This window comes from Rhopalosiphum padi, chromosome 2 (assembly GCF_020882245.1).
Source record: "Rhopalosiphum padi isolate XX-2018 chromosome 2, ASM2088224v1, whole genome shotgun sequence".
Lineage (NCBI taxonomy): Eukaryota > Metazoa > Arthropoda > Insecta > Hemiptera > Aphididae > Rhopalosiphum > Rhopalosiphum padi.
The window spans coordinates 61,358,937-61,377,949 of NC_083598.1; the positions used below are offsets into that span (position 1 = coordinate 61,358,937).

At 28.7% G+C, this 19,013-nt stretch overlaps 1 protein-coding gene and 1 non-coding gene across 2 annotated transcripts in view; both read left to right on the forward strand.

Annotated features, from left to right (window-relative positions):
* The window catches only part of LOC132923377 (uncharacterized), a 50,660-nt gene that overhangs the window by 16,694 nt on the left and 14,953 nt on the right, over nucleotides 1-19,013 (forward strand). The window contains exons 2-3 of the mRNA XM_060987347.1: nucleotides 1,728-1,805; nucleotides 8,064-8,103. Coding sequence (XP_060843330.1) covers nucleotides 1,743-1,805; nucleotides 8,064-8,103 — 103 coding nt within the window. The 5' untranslated portion in view covers nucleotides 1,728-1,742. The remainder of the gene's footprint in view (nucleotides 1-1,727; nucleotides 1,806-8,063; nucleotides 8,104-19,013) is intronic.
* On the forward strand, nucleotides 7,935-8,006 carry Trnae-uuc (transfer RNA glutamic acid (anticodon UUC)). Its single transcript has one exon. It is a non-coding gene; the product is annotated as a tRNA-Glu (tRNA).

Consider the following 19,013-nt stretch of genomic DNA (forward strand, 5'->3'; position numbering starts at 1 on the left):
GACAACTGTATAGTATAAGAAATTATATATTATAATATTCATAGTCATAAATAAAGTCAATAGTTACGATTATAAAACTCAAAATAACGATGTTATATAAAATAGAATCATGAAACATACAAATTTGACCCCCGCATCATAGTGCTCTAGACAGTGTACTACTGTACTTACTATATTTAATAGATATACCTAGGTACTTCCAGAGTCTTGGCCGCATGTATATATTTATTTTGTGGGTAACATAATATGTGCAACTATTTCGTAATACAAATGTCGTATTATGCAATATTATTCTTTAGACGAGTAAAATGTTACACCCTAGTGACCTTTATACATATATATGAGTTATAGTTATTCAATGGGTTTGGTGGTACAATAATGTCAATAATTTATGTTATTATGATAAATATTTGATATATGATTATGTTTTTAGATAAATTAATTATTATTACAAACATTAATGACATTAAAAATGTTGTAGTTATTTAAATATTTGTTAAATTGTTATTATAATCTAATATACTCTATGTAAATATCTAAAAAAAAATACTTATAAATATAAATATAATATTTATTTACATAAAGTATAATTCAAACTTATACTAGGGTACTAAAGGTACTATAGTTTATAAAAAATAAAAATACTATTCTATTTTAGTATGACCAATTTCATTCCATGTAATTTTTTGATTGATTGATGAAATCTATTTTAAAATGTATGTACCTAATGTATGTCTTGTGATAACTTTTTTATTAATATACACGTTTATTGATTTCTCATTGTCTCAATATAATTAGAGTGCGAATTTTTAAGTTCTTGAAAGTTTAAAATATATAATACTAATTTATGCTCTAAAAAAACCAAAAAATAATCACTGCATGTTCCATTAAACGCTGATAAAATATACATTCAAAGAGTTATTTTTTTTTGGATTGAGTCACTATTATTTAATCATATATACGTAAAGTATATTATATTATATTATGTTAAAACTTACTTCTATGAATTATGTAATAAATTAATCACCCACATATTACCCCGATAATTGAGCTTCATAACTCCAATACATTTGCATGAAAACCTAGAAATCCGTTTTCTACAGTTATCGCTAATCGAAATTTTGTTGGTTACTAATTCTGATTTGTAATATTGAGATAGTTCTTACTTTATAAAGGTATGGCGTAAAGTTCTGTCCATTAACGTACAATATTCCAGTTAAAAATAAATAAGATGTTAAAAATAGAATAAAATAATATTTTTCCCGATTAAAGTAAAGTATAATATGAGTAGATACTTATAGGTACATACCTATATATCAACATAAATAGTATTAGTATAAGTAGATTGAAAATACACAGACCGTGTAAAACATTAGTTCTGGCAACTATATTTCAAAAAATCAATTACTATTTCGGGAAAAAGATTTTAAAGTGTTGAAATAAGTAAATTATAATTTGCTAGTAGATGCAGTATTGTGCAATAGTTATAATACTAGACGGTGTGTCTGCGATTACTGTAAATGAGCTCATAAAATATCAACTAAATATAGAAGTACTCTAGTAAATATATGTATACGTATATAGTTATAAGTTATAAGTGTCAGTTATTACTTAACATCTTCGATCATAAAATTTAAAAAAAAATGTTTATGTGTAGTTGTGGTATATTGATTATAATAATATGGATTCTATGAAGTTATTTTATTAATAAACATTTTTTGTTACAGATTTAACCAGCTGGCATGAGGATTAAAATATATGCGGCCATTTTACTGGTCGTCACTCTTCCATACGTGCTGTCTCAGGTACATTAACTGCATAGTTATATACTCATTAATTATTATTATTTATTTGCCATAATGACCACGTTTTATCTTTTGGAGACAAATTTATTTGTATTATTACGTCAACTACTTATTGTTCCAGTTACCTAAGGATATAATATAATAATTCCGTTGACAATTTCATTATTCTGCCTATTCGATATAATAATCTACTGTTGTAGTGACTGTGGTCCGCGGTTACGTTAAGACGTTCACTTCAAATTAAGCGTAGTGATGTAACGTTTTTGTATAGGTACTCTTTATTCATACATTTTGTATTATTATAAGACCAGAAATGAAATAATCAAAATATTCTAAGGGAAAGTGTTATCATAATTGATAAATTTATACTTTAAAAGAAAATATTAATCTATACAAATTGTAAGCAACTGATTATAATCATATTAACTAGATTAAACAAAAACTTATTTCACTTATACATTTTAAGTTTTAATTAACTAATAAATTTAATACGTATTTATAATTTTTTTTTTTCAAAACCTCGACAAAAAGTTAAAAATAATAATTTGGACTTTAGTAATAGGATTCTACTATCATACATAATATACCTTTTTTAAATAATTTTCAAAACGGGAGAATTTCCGTTTAGGAGTAATTAATAATAATTACAAATGTTTATCGAATAACGTTGTATAGAACTTTAGGAATGTTGTAGCCTGTAATATTTGCAGTATTTAATTTATAAATTATTAAGGAAATAGTTCGATGTATTATCAACTATTGTATATAAACTGGTGAGTGGTGACATAATAATGTAAAATATGTTTTTTGTGGACGCTGGACGCACACGCTCTCGCTGTTAACCTTGTAAATATTAATCGTGTCCGAAATCATTCGCCCCTGATGTCGTTTTAATTTTGAAAACCTTTACCTTAAGTTATGTACACCTACACCTAACGTTATTATTTCATATATTATGTATAATCCTTAACCTAAAAAAAATATCAATATTTCGGTCAATATATAAACACTTGCTACGTATATAACCTACGTTTATTGTCAGGGCAACATGTACGATATTATTTATCCGCGTACGGAATAGGTGTGCGAACACGCGCACATTTCCGTACTATTAATCAGTTCCACTCGTTCCATGTACCCACTGTGAAAGTGGCACGGCTACATCACGACAGAATAATATCTATAAGAACACCTTTATAATGTTTCTCAACGGAATTAACTGTTGTATGCTCTAACAGCATTATAATATTATATGCCCTCCGGTTATCTGCATAATCGATAACCGCGCGGCGATGTACGCATAATATACGTGGTGTGTACGTAGGTATATACACGCAATTGAATGTGACTTTTTTCCTCAATCTTCTCGACAGATACCTTCTACCGCACACTAATATGCAACACGTATTACGTCATCATCATTACATTAAACCATTTAAGCTTTTTAAGTGCCAATATGTACCTTATAGATACTAATCCCGCTTTCGGCATTTATAATTATTGTACATAACATAATAAGTATATCTATAAGTTATAACAATAATAAATCGATGTAATACTTCTCGATAAATCACAGTACCTAATCAAACTACACGCCCTATATATTTATATATATAATATGAAATACATTATTGCGATACGATTTAATGAATGATAAGACCTTTATTTTGTAGTACCAATACCTGTAGTTACTACCCCCCTCGCCACACATACGCACACAATTCTATGAGCCTGGCACTGGCTACTCCCTGTCACAATATACAATGTCATGTTAGATATTATGTAGTATATTATATAGTAATATATTTAATGTAGGTACCCATTTATTCTAGACAGTTATAAATTATAATTAACCTAATACTTTAAACCAACTTCTACTAATCATTATCGTCTAAATAAAAAAATACGTTTATTATAAGAGCAGTATAATACATATTAACTACATAAAATATAATAGCTATATTATATTATATTATATCGTTATAATAATACATTTTATTCCCTACAATGTGATTATAATCTTGGTATAGTAGGTACCTATAGGTAAACGTAAGTTTTATATACTTGTATACATGAGTAATGGGTATATTTGTATAATATGGTTAAATTCAGGATAATACAACTAGTTTAATATTTAAACACATACTTTTCAGGCATTTGTATAATGGCTTTCTCTAACTATATAATAACATTATTAGCGTAACTTATTTTTTTTTTTTAATTTAAATTTAAAAATGTTTTGCAACTATCTGCAGATATCAGCAATTGATGTTTCGAGATTGAAAATTATTATTATGCAAAAATTCTATCAGCAAAATATTATTATTATCTTTCCTATTATATTGTGCTTATGTGTTGGATTTTAATTGAATTTGTTTTGTGAATCTCTATATTTTGGTTCCTTATAATAAATTTAATGCTAAATAAAAAAATATCTATCAATAAACTACAAAGTAATTTCCATAATTAAATAACATAATATTTTACTGACAATGGGTACAATTTATTAATTATAATATGGACGCTCATTGAATATTTCATTTTAACTCTATTAAAATAAATTGATATCAGTTATTATATCTATACAATAGGTATATGTAACAGCATGTCAGCATAACAAATAGTCTCGAATAAAATATAATTAATTAATTATTAAAACATAATAATTTTTTTTATAAACCAGACATGTAGCCATTAGTCATCGTAAATATTGTTATAAATAAAAATACATAATATAATAAATTGCATACATGCTTAACAGTTAACATAATATAAGTATAGCTTTCAATAATTGAGACTTCACAAGTTTAGTTTATGTTATAGAGTATAGACTCCCATAGTTAATTTTGCAACATACTAACAATGGTAAAATAATACTTAAACCGAGAACCTCATTGTCCTTGACTCTTTGAGCAGGTTAGCGAATGTAATGCAATTTAACTATTTTAATAGTTTTATCGAGATTTTTGAATTTTCAAATAAAGTATATAATACTATTATAATTTATAATCATTATCAATGAAATGTGATAGACTTGTTGTATTATTTTATAAAATAATTATTAAATAAGTACCTACTTATAACGCGTGTAAATAATAATTAAATTCAACTGAAATGTACTATTTCAGTTTTAAATAGTTTTTAATTTATTCAAAATGAGCCCTATAAACCTACATTAAATATATAATAAAATGTGTCCTTCAAAAAATTGAAAAATGCGTATTATTTAATTAACAAAGTTATTTTTGTATTTTTTTATCTTGTTTTTATTTATGCATTATGTGTATTATAATTTATAAGAATAATATTTTAAATTATTAAACCGATTTTATTATCAACCATTATTTGTCGTTTTAAAGTTTGAGTAATTTGACAATCAATAAAAAATATATTATATTTATTACAGAAAAATATTCTTATTCAAATAAATTTTTTATTTAATAATAATTATGTTGAATTATTTTTTTTTCTATGTTTGCAAACAGAATGTATAATAATTGTATATTTCCGCAACACCGTATTTGGCGCGTGAATTTCCGAGTTTCTAATGGCCTTAATGATTGTTTTTAAAAAAAAAAGTACAAGGCAGACAAATTTAATAGATCTACATTTTCTTAAAATTAAAAAAAAAATACAAATAAATGTATATGTAATATGTATGGTAAGTATTTTATTACAACTGCCAACTGACATAAATATAATTGTTTTTATAGAGGCTATAATATAACATGTTGTCCGAAAAAAGTTAATTTTTTTTTTATCAAATTAGTTCAAGGTTTCTACATTCAATACCTCATATTTGATACATATGTTTGCATGTGTATAGATTTATTTATGATCATTTAAATTCAAATGTTTTATGCTAAATCATTAGAAAAATTTATGTTTTTATTTGAGAAAAAATGATATTATTATACGTTTCCTTAGAAATTACGAATATGTTACTGAAAATGTCTTTATAATCAAACATCTTTTGGTTCTAAAATTTTAAATCTATATTCTCGTCCATTTAAAAATACTTGATTTATATACATACCTGTGGGTACAGTTGATAAATTAACTATTTATTCAGTTATGTGTACCTATATCATACATAGGTACCTATACCTACTTCTGTGTTTTTATTGTCGCTTATAGTTTGCTTATTATTTTATTTATTTATTATCACAATATACTAGCTGATCCGGCAAACTTTGTTTTGAGATAGTGATTCAGAATATTGTTATAAGTACTCTGTATGTATGTCGAATTTCAGAAAATACACGCATATGGTCGTGAGTTCATATAAGAATTTCATTGGAAAAAAACTTTCAGATTTCCCGAAGTTTTTAAACCTTATTACTTTATTATTACGAACATTCTTTTTGAAAAATGTACCCAATCGGTCCATCCGTTTTAAAGTTATACGTTTGCCAACAAAAAGTATTTCATTTTTAAATACATTGATAATTATATTTTATTAATTATGCATACGACATTTATAAATATATTAAATTTTTATTATTTTTTCGCGTAATTCATTTTTAAAGCAATTATAATAAATGATTAAAGCCATCATATAGTTTTTTAAACATGTGAATATACACATTCCGTATTAATTACAGCCTATCGTGTACTCATAAATAATACTAATATTTATAATATCTTTACTCTCTGTATCAATCTATCTACTTAATATTTCCACTTTGGTTCCATTGATATAATATTTACGTAGGTACCTACTATTTAGGCCACCACCAATCTCATATAGTCGTAAAGCGGTCAGTTATGGAGAATTAAAGAGTTTCATAAAACATCCTAGCTGTAGAACACGTAGTTTAACCTACTTAACGTATTTCGAAGACTGTTAATGGTACGTTAAAAAATAAATAAAATACTAGATTTTTATGAAATAGTATAAATAACATCGATTGAAATATTTTTAACTTTTAGTGTATTCTGAATCTACTGAGTGAAAATATGTCGTCAGGTTAATTAATAAAATATTATATGACCCGTAGCAATAACTTGGTAAAATTGGAAATAAAATACATTATAGCAATCTATATTAGTGTACCTATAAGTACTGCCTATACAGGTAAGTAGGTATATAATATAATTTTAAAATCCCTCTGTGTATGTGCTGTATAGCTATTGCAATTTGCGATATTATTAAAAAAATAACTACCTACCTGTTATTTATTTTAAAAAAAAAACATTATAATCTCGAAAATATAATCCTTCCATTGAACAAATAATATTACCTAAATACCGAATACATAAAGTAACATTTCATTATTCGTATAATATATAATGCATTGGAACATTTGTAACAATCATGTTTTTAGTCTTAATGTCTACCAGTTACTATATAGGTATCTGACTGTAGTTCATCACTATCCAATTATTACTCTACACCCATTTAATAATTTTATAATTGCTTTTCATTTTTTGTTCATTAATTAATCCGATATATATCCCATTTGGAATTCATATATTATGAGTTATGACAGGCTGACCCCTTTTCTTTTGGAATCACTACAAATCATACATACTTTATAAATTATAAGTCCGTCCCGTACCGTAAAAATATAACACTGAAACAGCTGGAGACAAGATTAATTAATTAAGAAGGGTTTTATTCAAACGACTTATAAGTTATAACTACAAAATATTAATTACTAATTAAGAATTGTAGCCTATTATACCCTCAGGAAAGTTTCGGACAGTAACATCAACTATACAACTTACAATGGTCAATTATCCTTGTATAATTATAAGATATAAATGTTTTTATAAATTTACAATAGATACATGTGTAAATATATCACTTATTAAAAATGCAAATCACTACATAAGCATTATTCTAAAACAGTCATAAATCATATTTATTTATATAAAGTAGGTATGTACCTACAATAATTAAATGGAATTTTTATGGTTAATAAATAGGTAAATATTTATAATTCATTATCATATCAATTCCTCGAGGCTTAGGAAATAAGTAACTTATGTTCATTAGGTTTGGGATTAAATATAAATTATAAAATTCTGTTAATCATTCATTATATAATTATTACAAAAATATTAAATTATATTACAATAAATTCACTACTTAAATTTTATTAAATTTCCAATTTGTTTCATCAGTCCGGTATGGTCTAGTGGCTAGGATACCTGGCTTTCACCCAGGAGGCTCGGGTTCGATTCCCGGTACCGGAATATTTTTTTGCATTCAATATAAAATTTTATTTATAATTTATTATTTGTTGTTTACAGATTCAAACCCCTGGAACCGGGCTGTTTTCGTGTCCATCGGGTAAGTTTAATTTTGTATTTGTACATTAACTTTATGCAATTAACTATTAAGTATAATATCTAATTAGTAATTTTTTACTTCATATATATGATATATTATTTTAATTTCCTAATAAAAAATATTATAATATATTAATAACGGAAAAAGTTATTCGTTAGAAAACAGATGATGAAAATAGGTACCAACTCCAATTTTATATGTAATGAATACAAATAAAAACATTTTTTCATTCTTCAAAACATTACATTTTTTTGTCATCCTTATGCAACATTCGAGTTACTTACGATAACTATTACAGATGTCTAACGATATTATGAAATTTAATGATTATTGTTTCTTTTCAAGTTTTTTATAATATTATAATCTTGTCCAAAAATAATAAATTATAATCGGCTTTAAAATTTCATCCTTTCACGTCTGGTTTAGTAACTATTATTTTTATTTCTGTATTATGATGTTGTATAACACGATTTCAATTGAAATTATTGAACACGCAATAACTTCAATGGCTGTATTCGAAACTTTTCACCCGCATACATAATAATATTATAGCCCATATATGGGTTGCTAACAACTCGTATATCATTATACCAGGTATACATTGTACACAGGTATTATGCGTTTTTATTCATTTTTTTTGGTTAAAAATTGGAATTGTCAATTACTGTGATGAACAGAACACAGATTATTAGTACCCAGTATACCTATTCAATTTCTAAAACCTTGTGTCGTATTATTAATATATTACCCACAGTAACGAGTAATGTATTTTAATATTAGCCTCTAGCGTACGTTATTGTTTTCAAACAATTATACGTGTAATAAACTAATAACTAATAGATTATATTATTGCCTTCGGATAAAAATCTCACGCCGTAAATACAATACAATTATACTACATCTATGATGAGTTTTGATAAATCGTTCCGAGTACGTTTTTATTTCTTTCAAGAAACAACCGTCCCCCGTTCGAGCGGTTCGACGTCAAAAAAATGTTTTAAAAATGTTAACGCATTCTATAATATTATACACGGTTTTATATAGGTATCGAACGGTTGTTTAGTTCGGCGATGGCGCGTATAGTATCCCTAATAAATTATATCATTATTACCGAATGTAAACTGTAATACTTATTAAAATAATACTATTATGCCCACAGTTAATGGAATGGAACTAAATTAATCGCTGGTGGAGCATAGTTTATGTATATAATATGATAATAATATTGGACATCGGGTTAGTGGGCGGGTGACGGTGGGGTGGTTAATAGACACGGCGAAGTCGTCGGACAGCGCGAGCCATCAGCCGATCAATAACGATGCATTATAATAATACAGTAATTATACTATAGTGAACGATGTGAGCTGTGTGGCTGCAGTACACAGAATGGGCGAGCGGCGAGCCGCGAGGACAAGAAAACCTAAATTCAATTCGTGATGGACGAGAACGAGCGCGAGCCGTTGTCGCCAACGTGTGTTCATTGTCGTAGACCGTAGAGCGTAATGTTTTGTACGACGACGATAACAATATATTATAATAATATAATATTAATAATAAATATATTATAATGATGACGACGGGGCAAACGTCCGGGAAAACAAACAAACGATGAGACGAAAATACAAAAATACAATATAAGCCTTTTATTATAAGGGCTGAGCTAAAGTAAAATTAGTTACGATAATAATATTATAGTACGTGTGTGATGTATATATAATATTTTTATTGTCGAGTCTCGGACCGTACGGAGGCGAAGGTCGCGTCGGTGGTTCAAAGCGAAACGCGCGTCGTCTTCTTCTCCTGCACCATACGACCGACGCGCATACAGACCGCACAATGACCGGATACAGTACCTATATAGTATATACTCACGTGAACAGCGACCGACACAATGAAACAATGACGTCGTCGGTATACTAACCCATGTGTAGCCGTGTGGGTACACGTCTCGGCAGATAAATATTAAAAATATACTTGCACGTTGTAAAATACTTCAACTGATCGGCTGTTATTGCTGCAGTTGCGATGCCGAGTCCATCGGCGATATAACACTCATCTGCACGACTCGATGATAACGTAAACATTTCGTTTTTATTCTGCGGTACGTGCAATATAATATCAACGATGTACCAATATGTCTGCCCTGCGCACGGATATTATAAAAGAATAATGGACATGTGACACAAAGAACTATACATTCGTCGGCCATACTTATTATACCCGACGGGGGGCGGCCGTCCCCTCAAACTCTACAGGGCACATTCGCCCCGAAGATGAGTATACAGCTTGCCTGCACTACCGAAGTACCGAATGATCGATTTAAATCTCGAAACGATCGCCGTAATATTATTATTATATATGTATTATATTGCACGGTGCCTAGTTATATCGACCACGACGATAAACCCGCGAGAGCTGCTTGAAAACACGATGGCGACGATGGGTCGAAAAAATTCTGTACCTACATAATATTATATGTATGGTATATACGAGTATATAATATTATGTGTATATATATATAATGTTTAGTATCGGGACGTGAATGTGAATATTTTTTTTTCATTTTTCGTTTAGCTTTTTTACCTCTAGAACGTGACCGACTCGTCACCACTATAAAACGTTTATTATTATGGTTCATACACGGCATGGTGGTATAGTGTGGTATGGTAAATACATTTTGCAGTTACCGTTTTTTCACTTATTTTTCGCTAATCGCGCTGTTTATACGTTCCAATCTCGAAAAACCGCAGATTGCGCATGTATATATAGAAGTTTTTATTTTTCATACTATACTGATATAATATGTTGTATAGGTTGGTACGCGAACTCACGGTTCTTTTTAATAAGCCTATATGCTAATATCGTGCACACGAATATAATATTATATACAATAGTAATTATGATGTATATTTCACGACTGCACAATTGTTGTGTATTCGAATACAACGGGCATATCATCACCTTCAGGGGCGCTGTTTGAGGGAGCACACACACTCATACGCGTTGAATATGTATTATTACTACATAAAGCATTTAAACATGAGTGTTATAAGACTTTGCCCCTCTCTCCAAGTTCCGTTCCATGTCCAACATTAATGAAAAAATGTTTACAATAAGTAATGCTATTCTATTTAAAAATAACTAGAATCTAGTTATTAAATAACGCATGTGTCAAAAATTAAAATAACCATGAGCCCAAAATATTTTTTTTTGAAAAGACCTTTTTAGAGGAATACATGAGTGGCCTCATTTTTAAGGTAATAGGTAATATTCCTCATTCGTACATCAATAATTATATATATACTTTATGTATGCAAATCAAAAGCATCTCAAGAAAACCGTGTGATTCTAACAATTTTCGGAACCCTGATAGTATAATTCATAACGATTAACAACATAGGTTATAGATAGGTCGTAGAACGTAAATATACTAAATTGTTGCCACTTGTTCGGTGTTCTTCTATAATATTATGTAGGTAACAGAGTAACAGACTATAAGGTTGAGACACGATTCGCGCCGAGCGTATCGATCACGGTGTATATAATATCTGAATATAATGTAAACTGCAATAACTATACGAAAAGCTTTTGCGAATTAAAACGTGACTGCGTCTGTTGGCAGCTAATATAGTTTTTTAATACTACTAACTACGGAGCAATTATAATATATCGTTCACGAATCGATTTCACCGAATAGACTTGAGGATACCGGTACCACGGTTATTATATTTATAAATAACACGAAGTTACGTGAATATCATTATTATTTATATTTATAATTCGATTCTCATCAAACAGTATTGAATGTTAATCGTTTTTCGTTACGTATGTAATGTATTATCATATTATAACTGGTAGCCGGTAGGTAGGTATATCATAATACCTGAGTATCGTCTGTAGATTGATAATAGGTTTTTATACAAGTAACAAGTATCTGAGTACCTATATGTATTATATCTATTTAGCTTTATTATAGATAAGTTAGTACTGGATATAATTATTGTGTATGATATCTTACTATTTGTTCCACAAATTTTATATTTGCAGTGCACCGCTAAACATAGTACAATCTTATAACAATTAACTCAAATGAATAATATTGTATTAGGAAATATTTTTGTAATAATTACTATTTAATACTTAAAAACAGTTATACCCTACAGGTTTTTATAATTATTGCCATACAAACAATAAATTATAGGCACTATATACTAACATAAGTAATATAATAACTATATAATAGTTATAAATATTAGTTATCTATTAGTGATACCAATAATATATAATTATAAATAGGTACTTAAATATAAAAATTAATAATATATACCTTCGAAATTTTAAGTACTAAATAAAATTATTTGTACTGCATTATGAGTATTGAAACTCACTAGTTACTAGTTAAAAAAGATTCGTATATTGTGTACACCTAGTAAAAATTCAAATTGGTGTTTCGAAAACAGTTATTCTAAACTGGTTTTATTTTTATAATATATTATTATACAAAATAATTAATAATTACAATTTACTTTTTTGTAATTAACTTCACGAAACTATCTATTTTCAGTATATTTTTGTCATTAATACATTTTCTGTCAATCGTTTTTTATAATTTTTATCGCACATTTCATGACATCTTGAGTAAAGTATAGTTAGATACTAATATAAAATAAATACTTATATTATCACAATTTATATTGTAAATGTAATTAGTGCCGTGGAATAAACCGTACATTACACGGGGCTCCGTGAATAGTATAGGCACCCGATATTATGGGTATCAAAAATCAAAGTATTATAAATGGAATAAACATAATAATAACATAGTACCGCTTGCAGACGACCATTATACTACAATGTATAGTAATAGTGATTGCTTATACAATTATTACTTTTTGCAATTATAAAACCCTAATAATCATTTGTGCATAATAAATTTCTATTCAATTGTTAATCATATATTCGTAAATTATAAAAAAAGACTTACAGTAACGCTTTCTACTACATTTTATTAATTCGCCAAGCACGTAATACATTTCTACGGGATCCATCGTTTGTCTACATTTCAAAGCATTCTGAGTTAAAAGTAATTTTTAAAATAAGCATTCCATTTGAATATCAAATGAAATATACAATTTATGTTCATAAATAAATAGGTTTACGAGAAAGAGAGAAGAGTCCGTATGTAAGCAAGTCGTTTTATACTATTTAACGTTGATGCCAATGATACTACCACAGCTATATATAATAATCGAATTAATAATTTTGACTGGCCAATAGCCATATATTTAAAGCTATGTGAAATGTCTGCGGGAGCCAAACAACACTATGTATAGGTATAGTAGGTACTATATAATATATATTATATTATATTTCGAACATGAAAAATAGCCCGGAGCCTCGTAGTAAATGAGTGGCTAACATTATTATTCGTTCCCGTTGCCTCTCGGGACCTACCTTATATTGTAATTATTTCGTGTCACAGACGATAAGTACAGAAAAATGTTAATCGGTGGATGTTTATACATATATATTGTATGACTATTGCCTCTGCTGATCTATTTTATATTTTTTATTTTTGATATTTATTTTGTTATTCTAATAAAAGTAAAACGAATATAGCGGAAAACAGAGAGATATTATAAAACATAAATAATATTAATATACACATGATTGAACAATAAATTTAAAATTTAAATGGATGTTTTAAAAACGTGTACCTAAAAAATATTTTTTATGGATAAGTAAAGTTTATATTTTATACGTTTTTATTTTTACAACTAATCACATTTATTGACCTCAAATTAAATTGAATAAATTTGTACATCATTAAGAATAACGGTATTTATCCCAGAAAACTATATTCATTGAACACAACATATTATATTATAAAAAAAATAGTTGATATATCGTTGTAAAAAATTACATTCGTTAATTATAACGCTATACTGCTATAGTGTGTTTTTCAACTATACAAATCTTTTTTTTTTATTTTGTGTTCATCACTATAATAATTGTAACGGTGTATATTATTGTATATATAATTTGATATAGGTATACACCGTATACACGGTAAACGTGTCGTGCCGTATTAATTGTTCTGCTCAATAAATTATAGTAGACGTTTAGATATAGATACAAACAAATACCGAAACACCTAAAAAAATCCTATATTTAATCGTAAACGCATTGTTATGCTTGTGCTCGCCTAAATTTACAAAACACGAGTTACTTAAATACGGTTGCATTTTCGACGGTAGTAGCGCGGCGGGTGTTTGAATAAGATACCTATAATAATATAATGTGTATATATATAATTACTATTACGGCATAGATATTTCCTCGTGCATACAGTTCGAACGTTCTGTATTGTATTTAAAATCTATCTATATAACGCGAGTGTTTAAATTGTTGCATTGCGATTTGCGAATAAAATCAATTAATAAGACACTGCGACCAAAATAATTGCGTGTCCAATAGGATGAACGAAAAACTGGACGGTACTGTAAGAATTAAGTCACTATAGTATAGTTATAATATGTATTATAATACAGTGTTACTGTACGTTATACCTACTAAGTACTAGTATATAGTGTAGGTATGTGATACAGTTATTATGTCTAAAAAAAATATGCGATTAAAGAGCTACTTAGTGTATACACACTAATACACTATACAGCAGGTCAATATGTAATAACGTCTGTGCATATACTGCATAAAATAGCTTAAATTAGGTTATAACGCTTCAAACCGTTATTATAAAAAATGTGTTTCGCGCGTCTGCGGCTACGAATATATGGAGCGAAAACTCAAAATGTTTATTATAAATGTGCGGTAAATTCAAAATATATACGGTAAAATCACTTTTAAACACTGACAGGCTATCAAATTAGCTATACATATTTCAATCGCACACATAATTATTGCGATTCATATACCTACAGACTGTGTACAGCAGTACCTACACCCGCGGCGTAATCGTCGTGACTCGTGGACATTTATTTATCGGTTTTATTGCTGGGCAGTGAACACGGAATAATATCGATATTCATATCAATATATTATCATTATGTATTAGTGTCAGCGAATTGCAACAACGTGATATTATGTAAATATTGTAAATATAATATATTATTATGACCGACCGACCCGGCGTCTGCACCGAAACCGGATTGGCGTTCGCATCACCGGAGAACTGCTGCAGTATCCATATTACACTGCTCGTATTGCGAGCAACCGCAATGTGGGTGCAGATTATTCAGCTCATATGACGACAGCGACTTACCACATTCAAGGGCGATTCAGATCTACGCATACACCGATATATAATTGATATATAAATTATAATATAGTTATGGTAACAGATTATAGCTGAGTACACCGTCTGCTGTGCCCTGTGCGTTGTGTTCAAAAGTCGAGTTCGACAATATTCCGCAAATGTATTGGTAGATTACGGTCATAGCGAATAATACCGTAATTAGCACGGCCAATCAGAATACGATAAAAGCCACACGATAGACGACGCGTGGCTTTAGACCTAAGAGGTCGAAAGTCGCGCGTTAGCGTCTATGGTGTACAATGTAACTCGAAGTCGCCGATTGTCGTTTTTTCTTCTCGTTGTCGATGTAATAGTTGAATAAACCGACTTTCGAATCGGCATTCGCGTTTAGTACATCACGGGTAATACGGCATCCGGTATTTCTGTACGCGTTAAGTCTTGACCCGACGAAAAGTGCACAAAGCAGTCGCATTAGGTAGTTTAAGCGTTCGCCCATCTTTTATTTCCGCGGGTCCGCTATTGCGTAACGAACGCTTGACGGTCGCCGTGTTCGCATGTTATTATTAATTATATATACGTTATTCTCATATATCGACGGAGATGCGCGTCGCGGATCGTGACGCATCCGACCGACGCAACGCGGGTAACCGGCCCGCTGCTAACGCGGGGTCTCGGCCTCGGCTATTATCGATGTTTATCCGCTGCACCGCCGCCAAAATCGTTCGCCGGAGAAAGCCGCGAGTATAATATTATTATCGTAGCGCCCGTATGAGTGAATATATTTCGCACGCGCGAACGACGAGTCGACCGCGGTCGGTTGTACGTAATACATAATATTATATATAATATAATATGAGCGTTTATGGTATATTAGTAATTACGGTACCTACCTACCGCGCGACTTATTAATATCATCGTCATTATCATTATTGTTACTGTACATATAAAACATGATATATTATATACATTTATAAATCACAAGAGTAAAATAGGAGATGTGATGTGACTATGAGAGGGAGTGAATATACAAGTGTATAATATAAAGTAGATAGATTTACACTGTTTGCAGACAAATGACCCCTTCATCGTCTTCGGTTCATTGATTTATCGATTTCAATTGATACTATATATAAAAATGTGTGTGTGTGTGTGTGTGTGTGTGAGTGTATTTATATTCGAATGCTAAAAAATGAATACCGATGTAGGCCCTAGCCCTAGGACTAGAGAGAGGGAAGAAACTATGGTTCCTGTATTCAATGTTTATATTCTATAGGACAGGGATGATAAATACATGGCATGCGAAAAATTAAAATATTTTTATAAACCAAATATCAACGAATTGACATCAAGTGTTAAAAAATAAAAAATAAATCACATTAAGAAAATAAATATAATTAACAAAGTTATGTTATTATATTATGTAGGTAGTAGGTATATAAACTAATCTTTTTAATATTAATACATTCATTATACAATAAAATTACGATAATTTTTTTCTTATAATATTGAATATAATATAATATATAATATTTTTCATAGTATACGCTCGATAAAAAAAGGTAATTTCGGCATATAACGTTCAAATAATTTGCCACCCTGTTATAGGATACATTTAAGTTTAGTATCGAGTAAAAAATTTACATTTATTGATGTAGTATCGATTTCACTATTTTTTGATTATAATAATAATAATTCAATAATTGATAACGGCTTGTACATTTTCTCCACCTTATTATGATTTAATGTTGTATTTACGCTACATTATATAAGTTTAATACTTATAATATTATATTATACACAATATTTTAAATTTCATTACGCGCGCAGGTGTAGTAATAAGTAATATTCTATAATACTATTGTGTTAATATTTTATAATATAAAATTATAAAATCAATGATACTGCAACAATAAAATACCTATTACTAAATTGGTAATCACAAAAGTTAATTAATTTTTAAAAATATATATTGAATGCAATATGTAATAAGAACCTATAGTTACTAAGGTCAAAACTGCATGCTGCAGGTATCTTCCATCTTTAAATTAAGAAAGTATTCAATAAATGACTCACTCGCTACTCCCTACAACATAATATATAATTGAAAGCTCTATGATAATTTAGAAATTTTGTTATATGACATAGGTCATTAATATTTTAATATTAATACAAATTTTAATTTTTAAATTCATTAAGATAAATTTCTAGGGCTAAGAAATTTCATTAGTAAATGTCGTTTACCACGTCACTGACCATAGATAAATAATATACTGGCTGTGAATACAAGTTCGTCAGAACGTCTCTATAGTCGTTTTCTGTGATATATTATATGATTTTATTATAGATACATAAGTTATACATATTGTATATGTTGGTATTATTAATATGATTTACACTGTATGTTGACATGTTGTAATGTATAATAAAAGTGTTCTCGTATCAAATATTTGTTATTTTTTAACAGTTGACCAAACGAGATTCTAGTGAAATTTCAATATTATGGTTTTATCTTTTATACTAATTGATTAGAACCGAACAATTAGGCCACTGTTAATCAATAAATACGTTCTCATTTCTTTGTATAATAATTGGTTTTAAAATATACTAATAATAATATAATAAAAGCTGTATTTTAGAATAAATGGTATAATTCAATTTTTTATTATTATTTCTTTACAAAAACGGTGATGTACACCAGTCATCAGAGTTATAAGTTTATAACTAAAATCATATTTTTAGACTCGACGTATAATATTACAATATTAATGTATAATTGATTGTTTATCGGTAAAATTGTACGCTTCTGTGACCTATGTGAAAGTTAATACTTTGTTTTGTTATTTTGATTTCCGGTTTCATACTTGTACTTACATTACAATTTATCTACAATACATAGTTAAGTAAAATAAACATGTATTGTACTACGTTCGTTCATCACGATCGTGTCATGTGTGGGAACTGCAAATGAAAATTACTGGTTAATCTTCAATTAGGCAACACTTTTATCAAGCTAATAAAAAAACTAAAGTTCTAAGTGTACTTATAAGATATATTATATAAGATCAATTGTGTTTGTCTGGCGTTGAAAATACAAGTAAAAATTAAAATTTAAACTACCTATCGATTTTCTATTATAATCCCTGTAACTAAGTATATTGTTTTATTTTGCCTAATTTGGAGTCATTATTACTTTCTAAAAATCTTTAAAACTATAGTTTTATACGTTGATGGAGGGCGCAGCACGCGGTGCACGTGCGTGTGTATATGTGGGCCTATATCCTATTTAAACGATTGTCTCGCGAGTAACATACAAATATTATATTATTATGCGCACTAAATAGTAAATATTATAATAATGCGTATTACATATTATTATCATTCCAATTGTTTTCGTTTTGGGCGGGTACTTTGTATACTTACTACTGCGGCTATTGTCATGGTTTTCGACATTTCTCTGCTGGTCATTGACTGCAAGTTTAAAATAGTGTTTACAAAACATAGACTATTGGTATGTTCTGAAAAACGTCAACGAGGATCTGACCTAAAACCCAGTATCGCGTATACCCGATGACTAGTTTCAATTTCTATTGCAAATGCGCACGTGATTCATAAAGTTTCACCGAATGAAAACGAA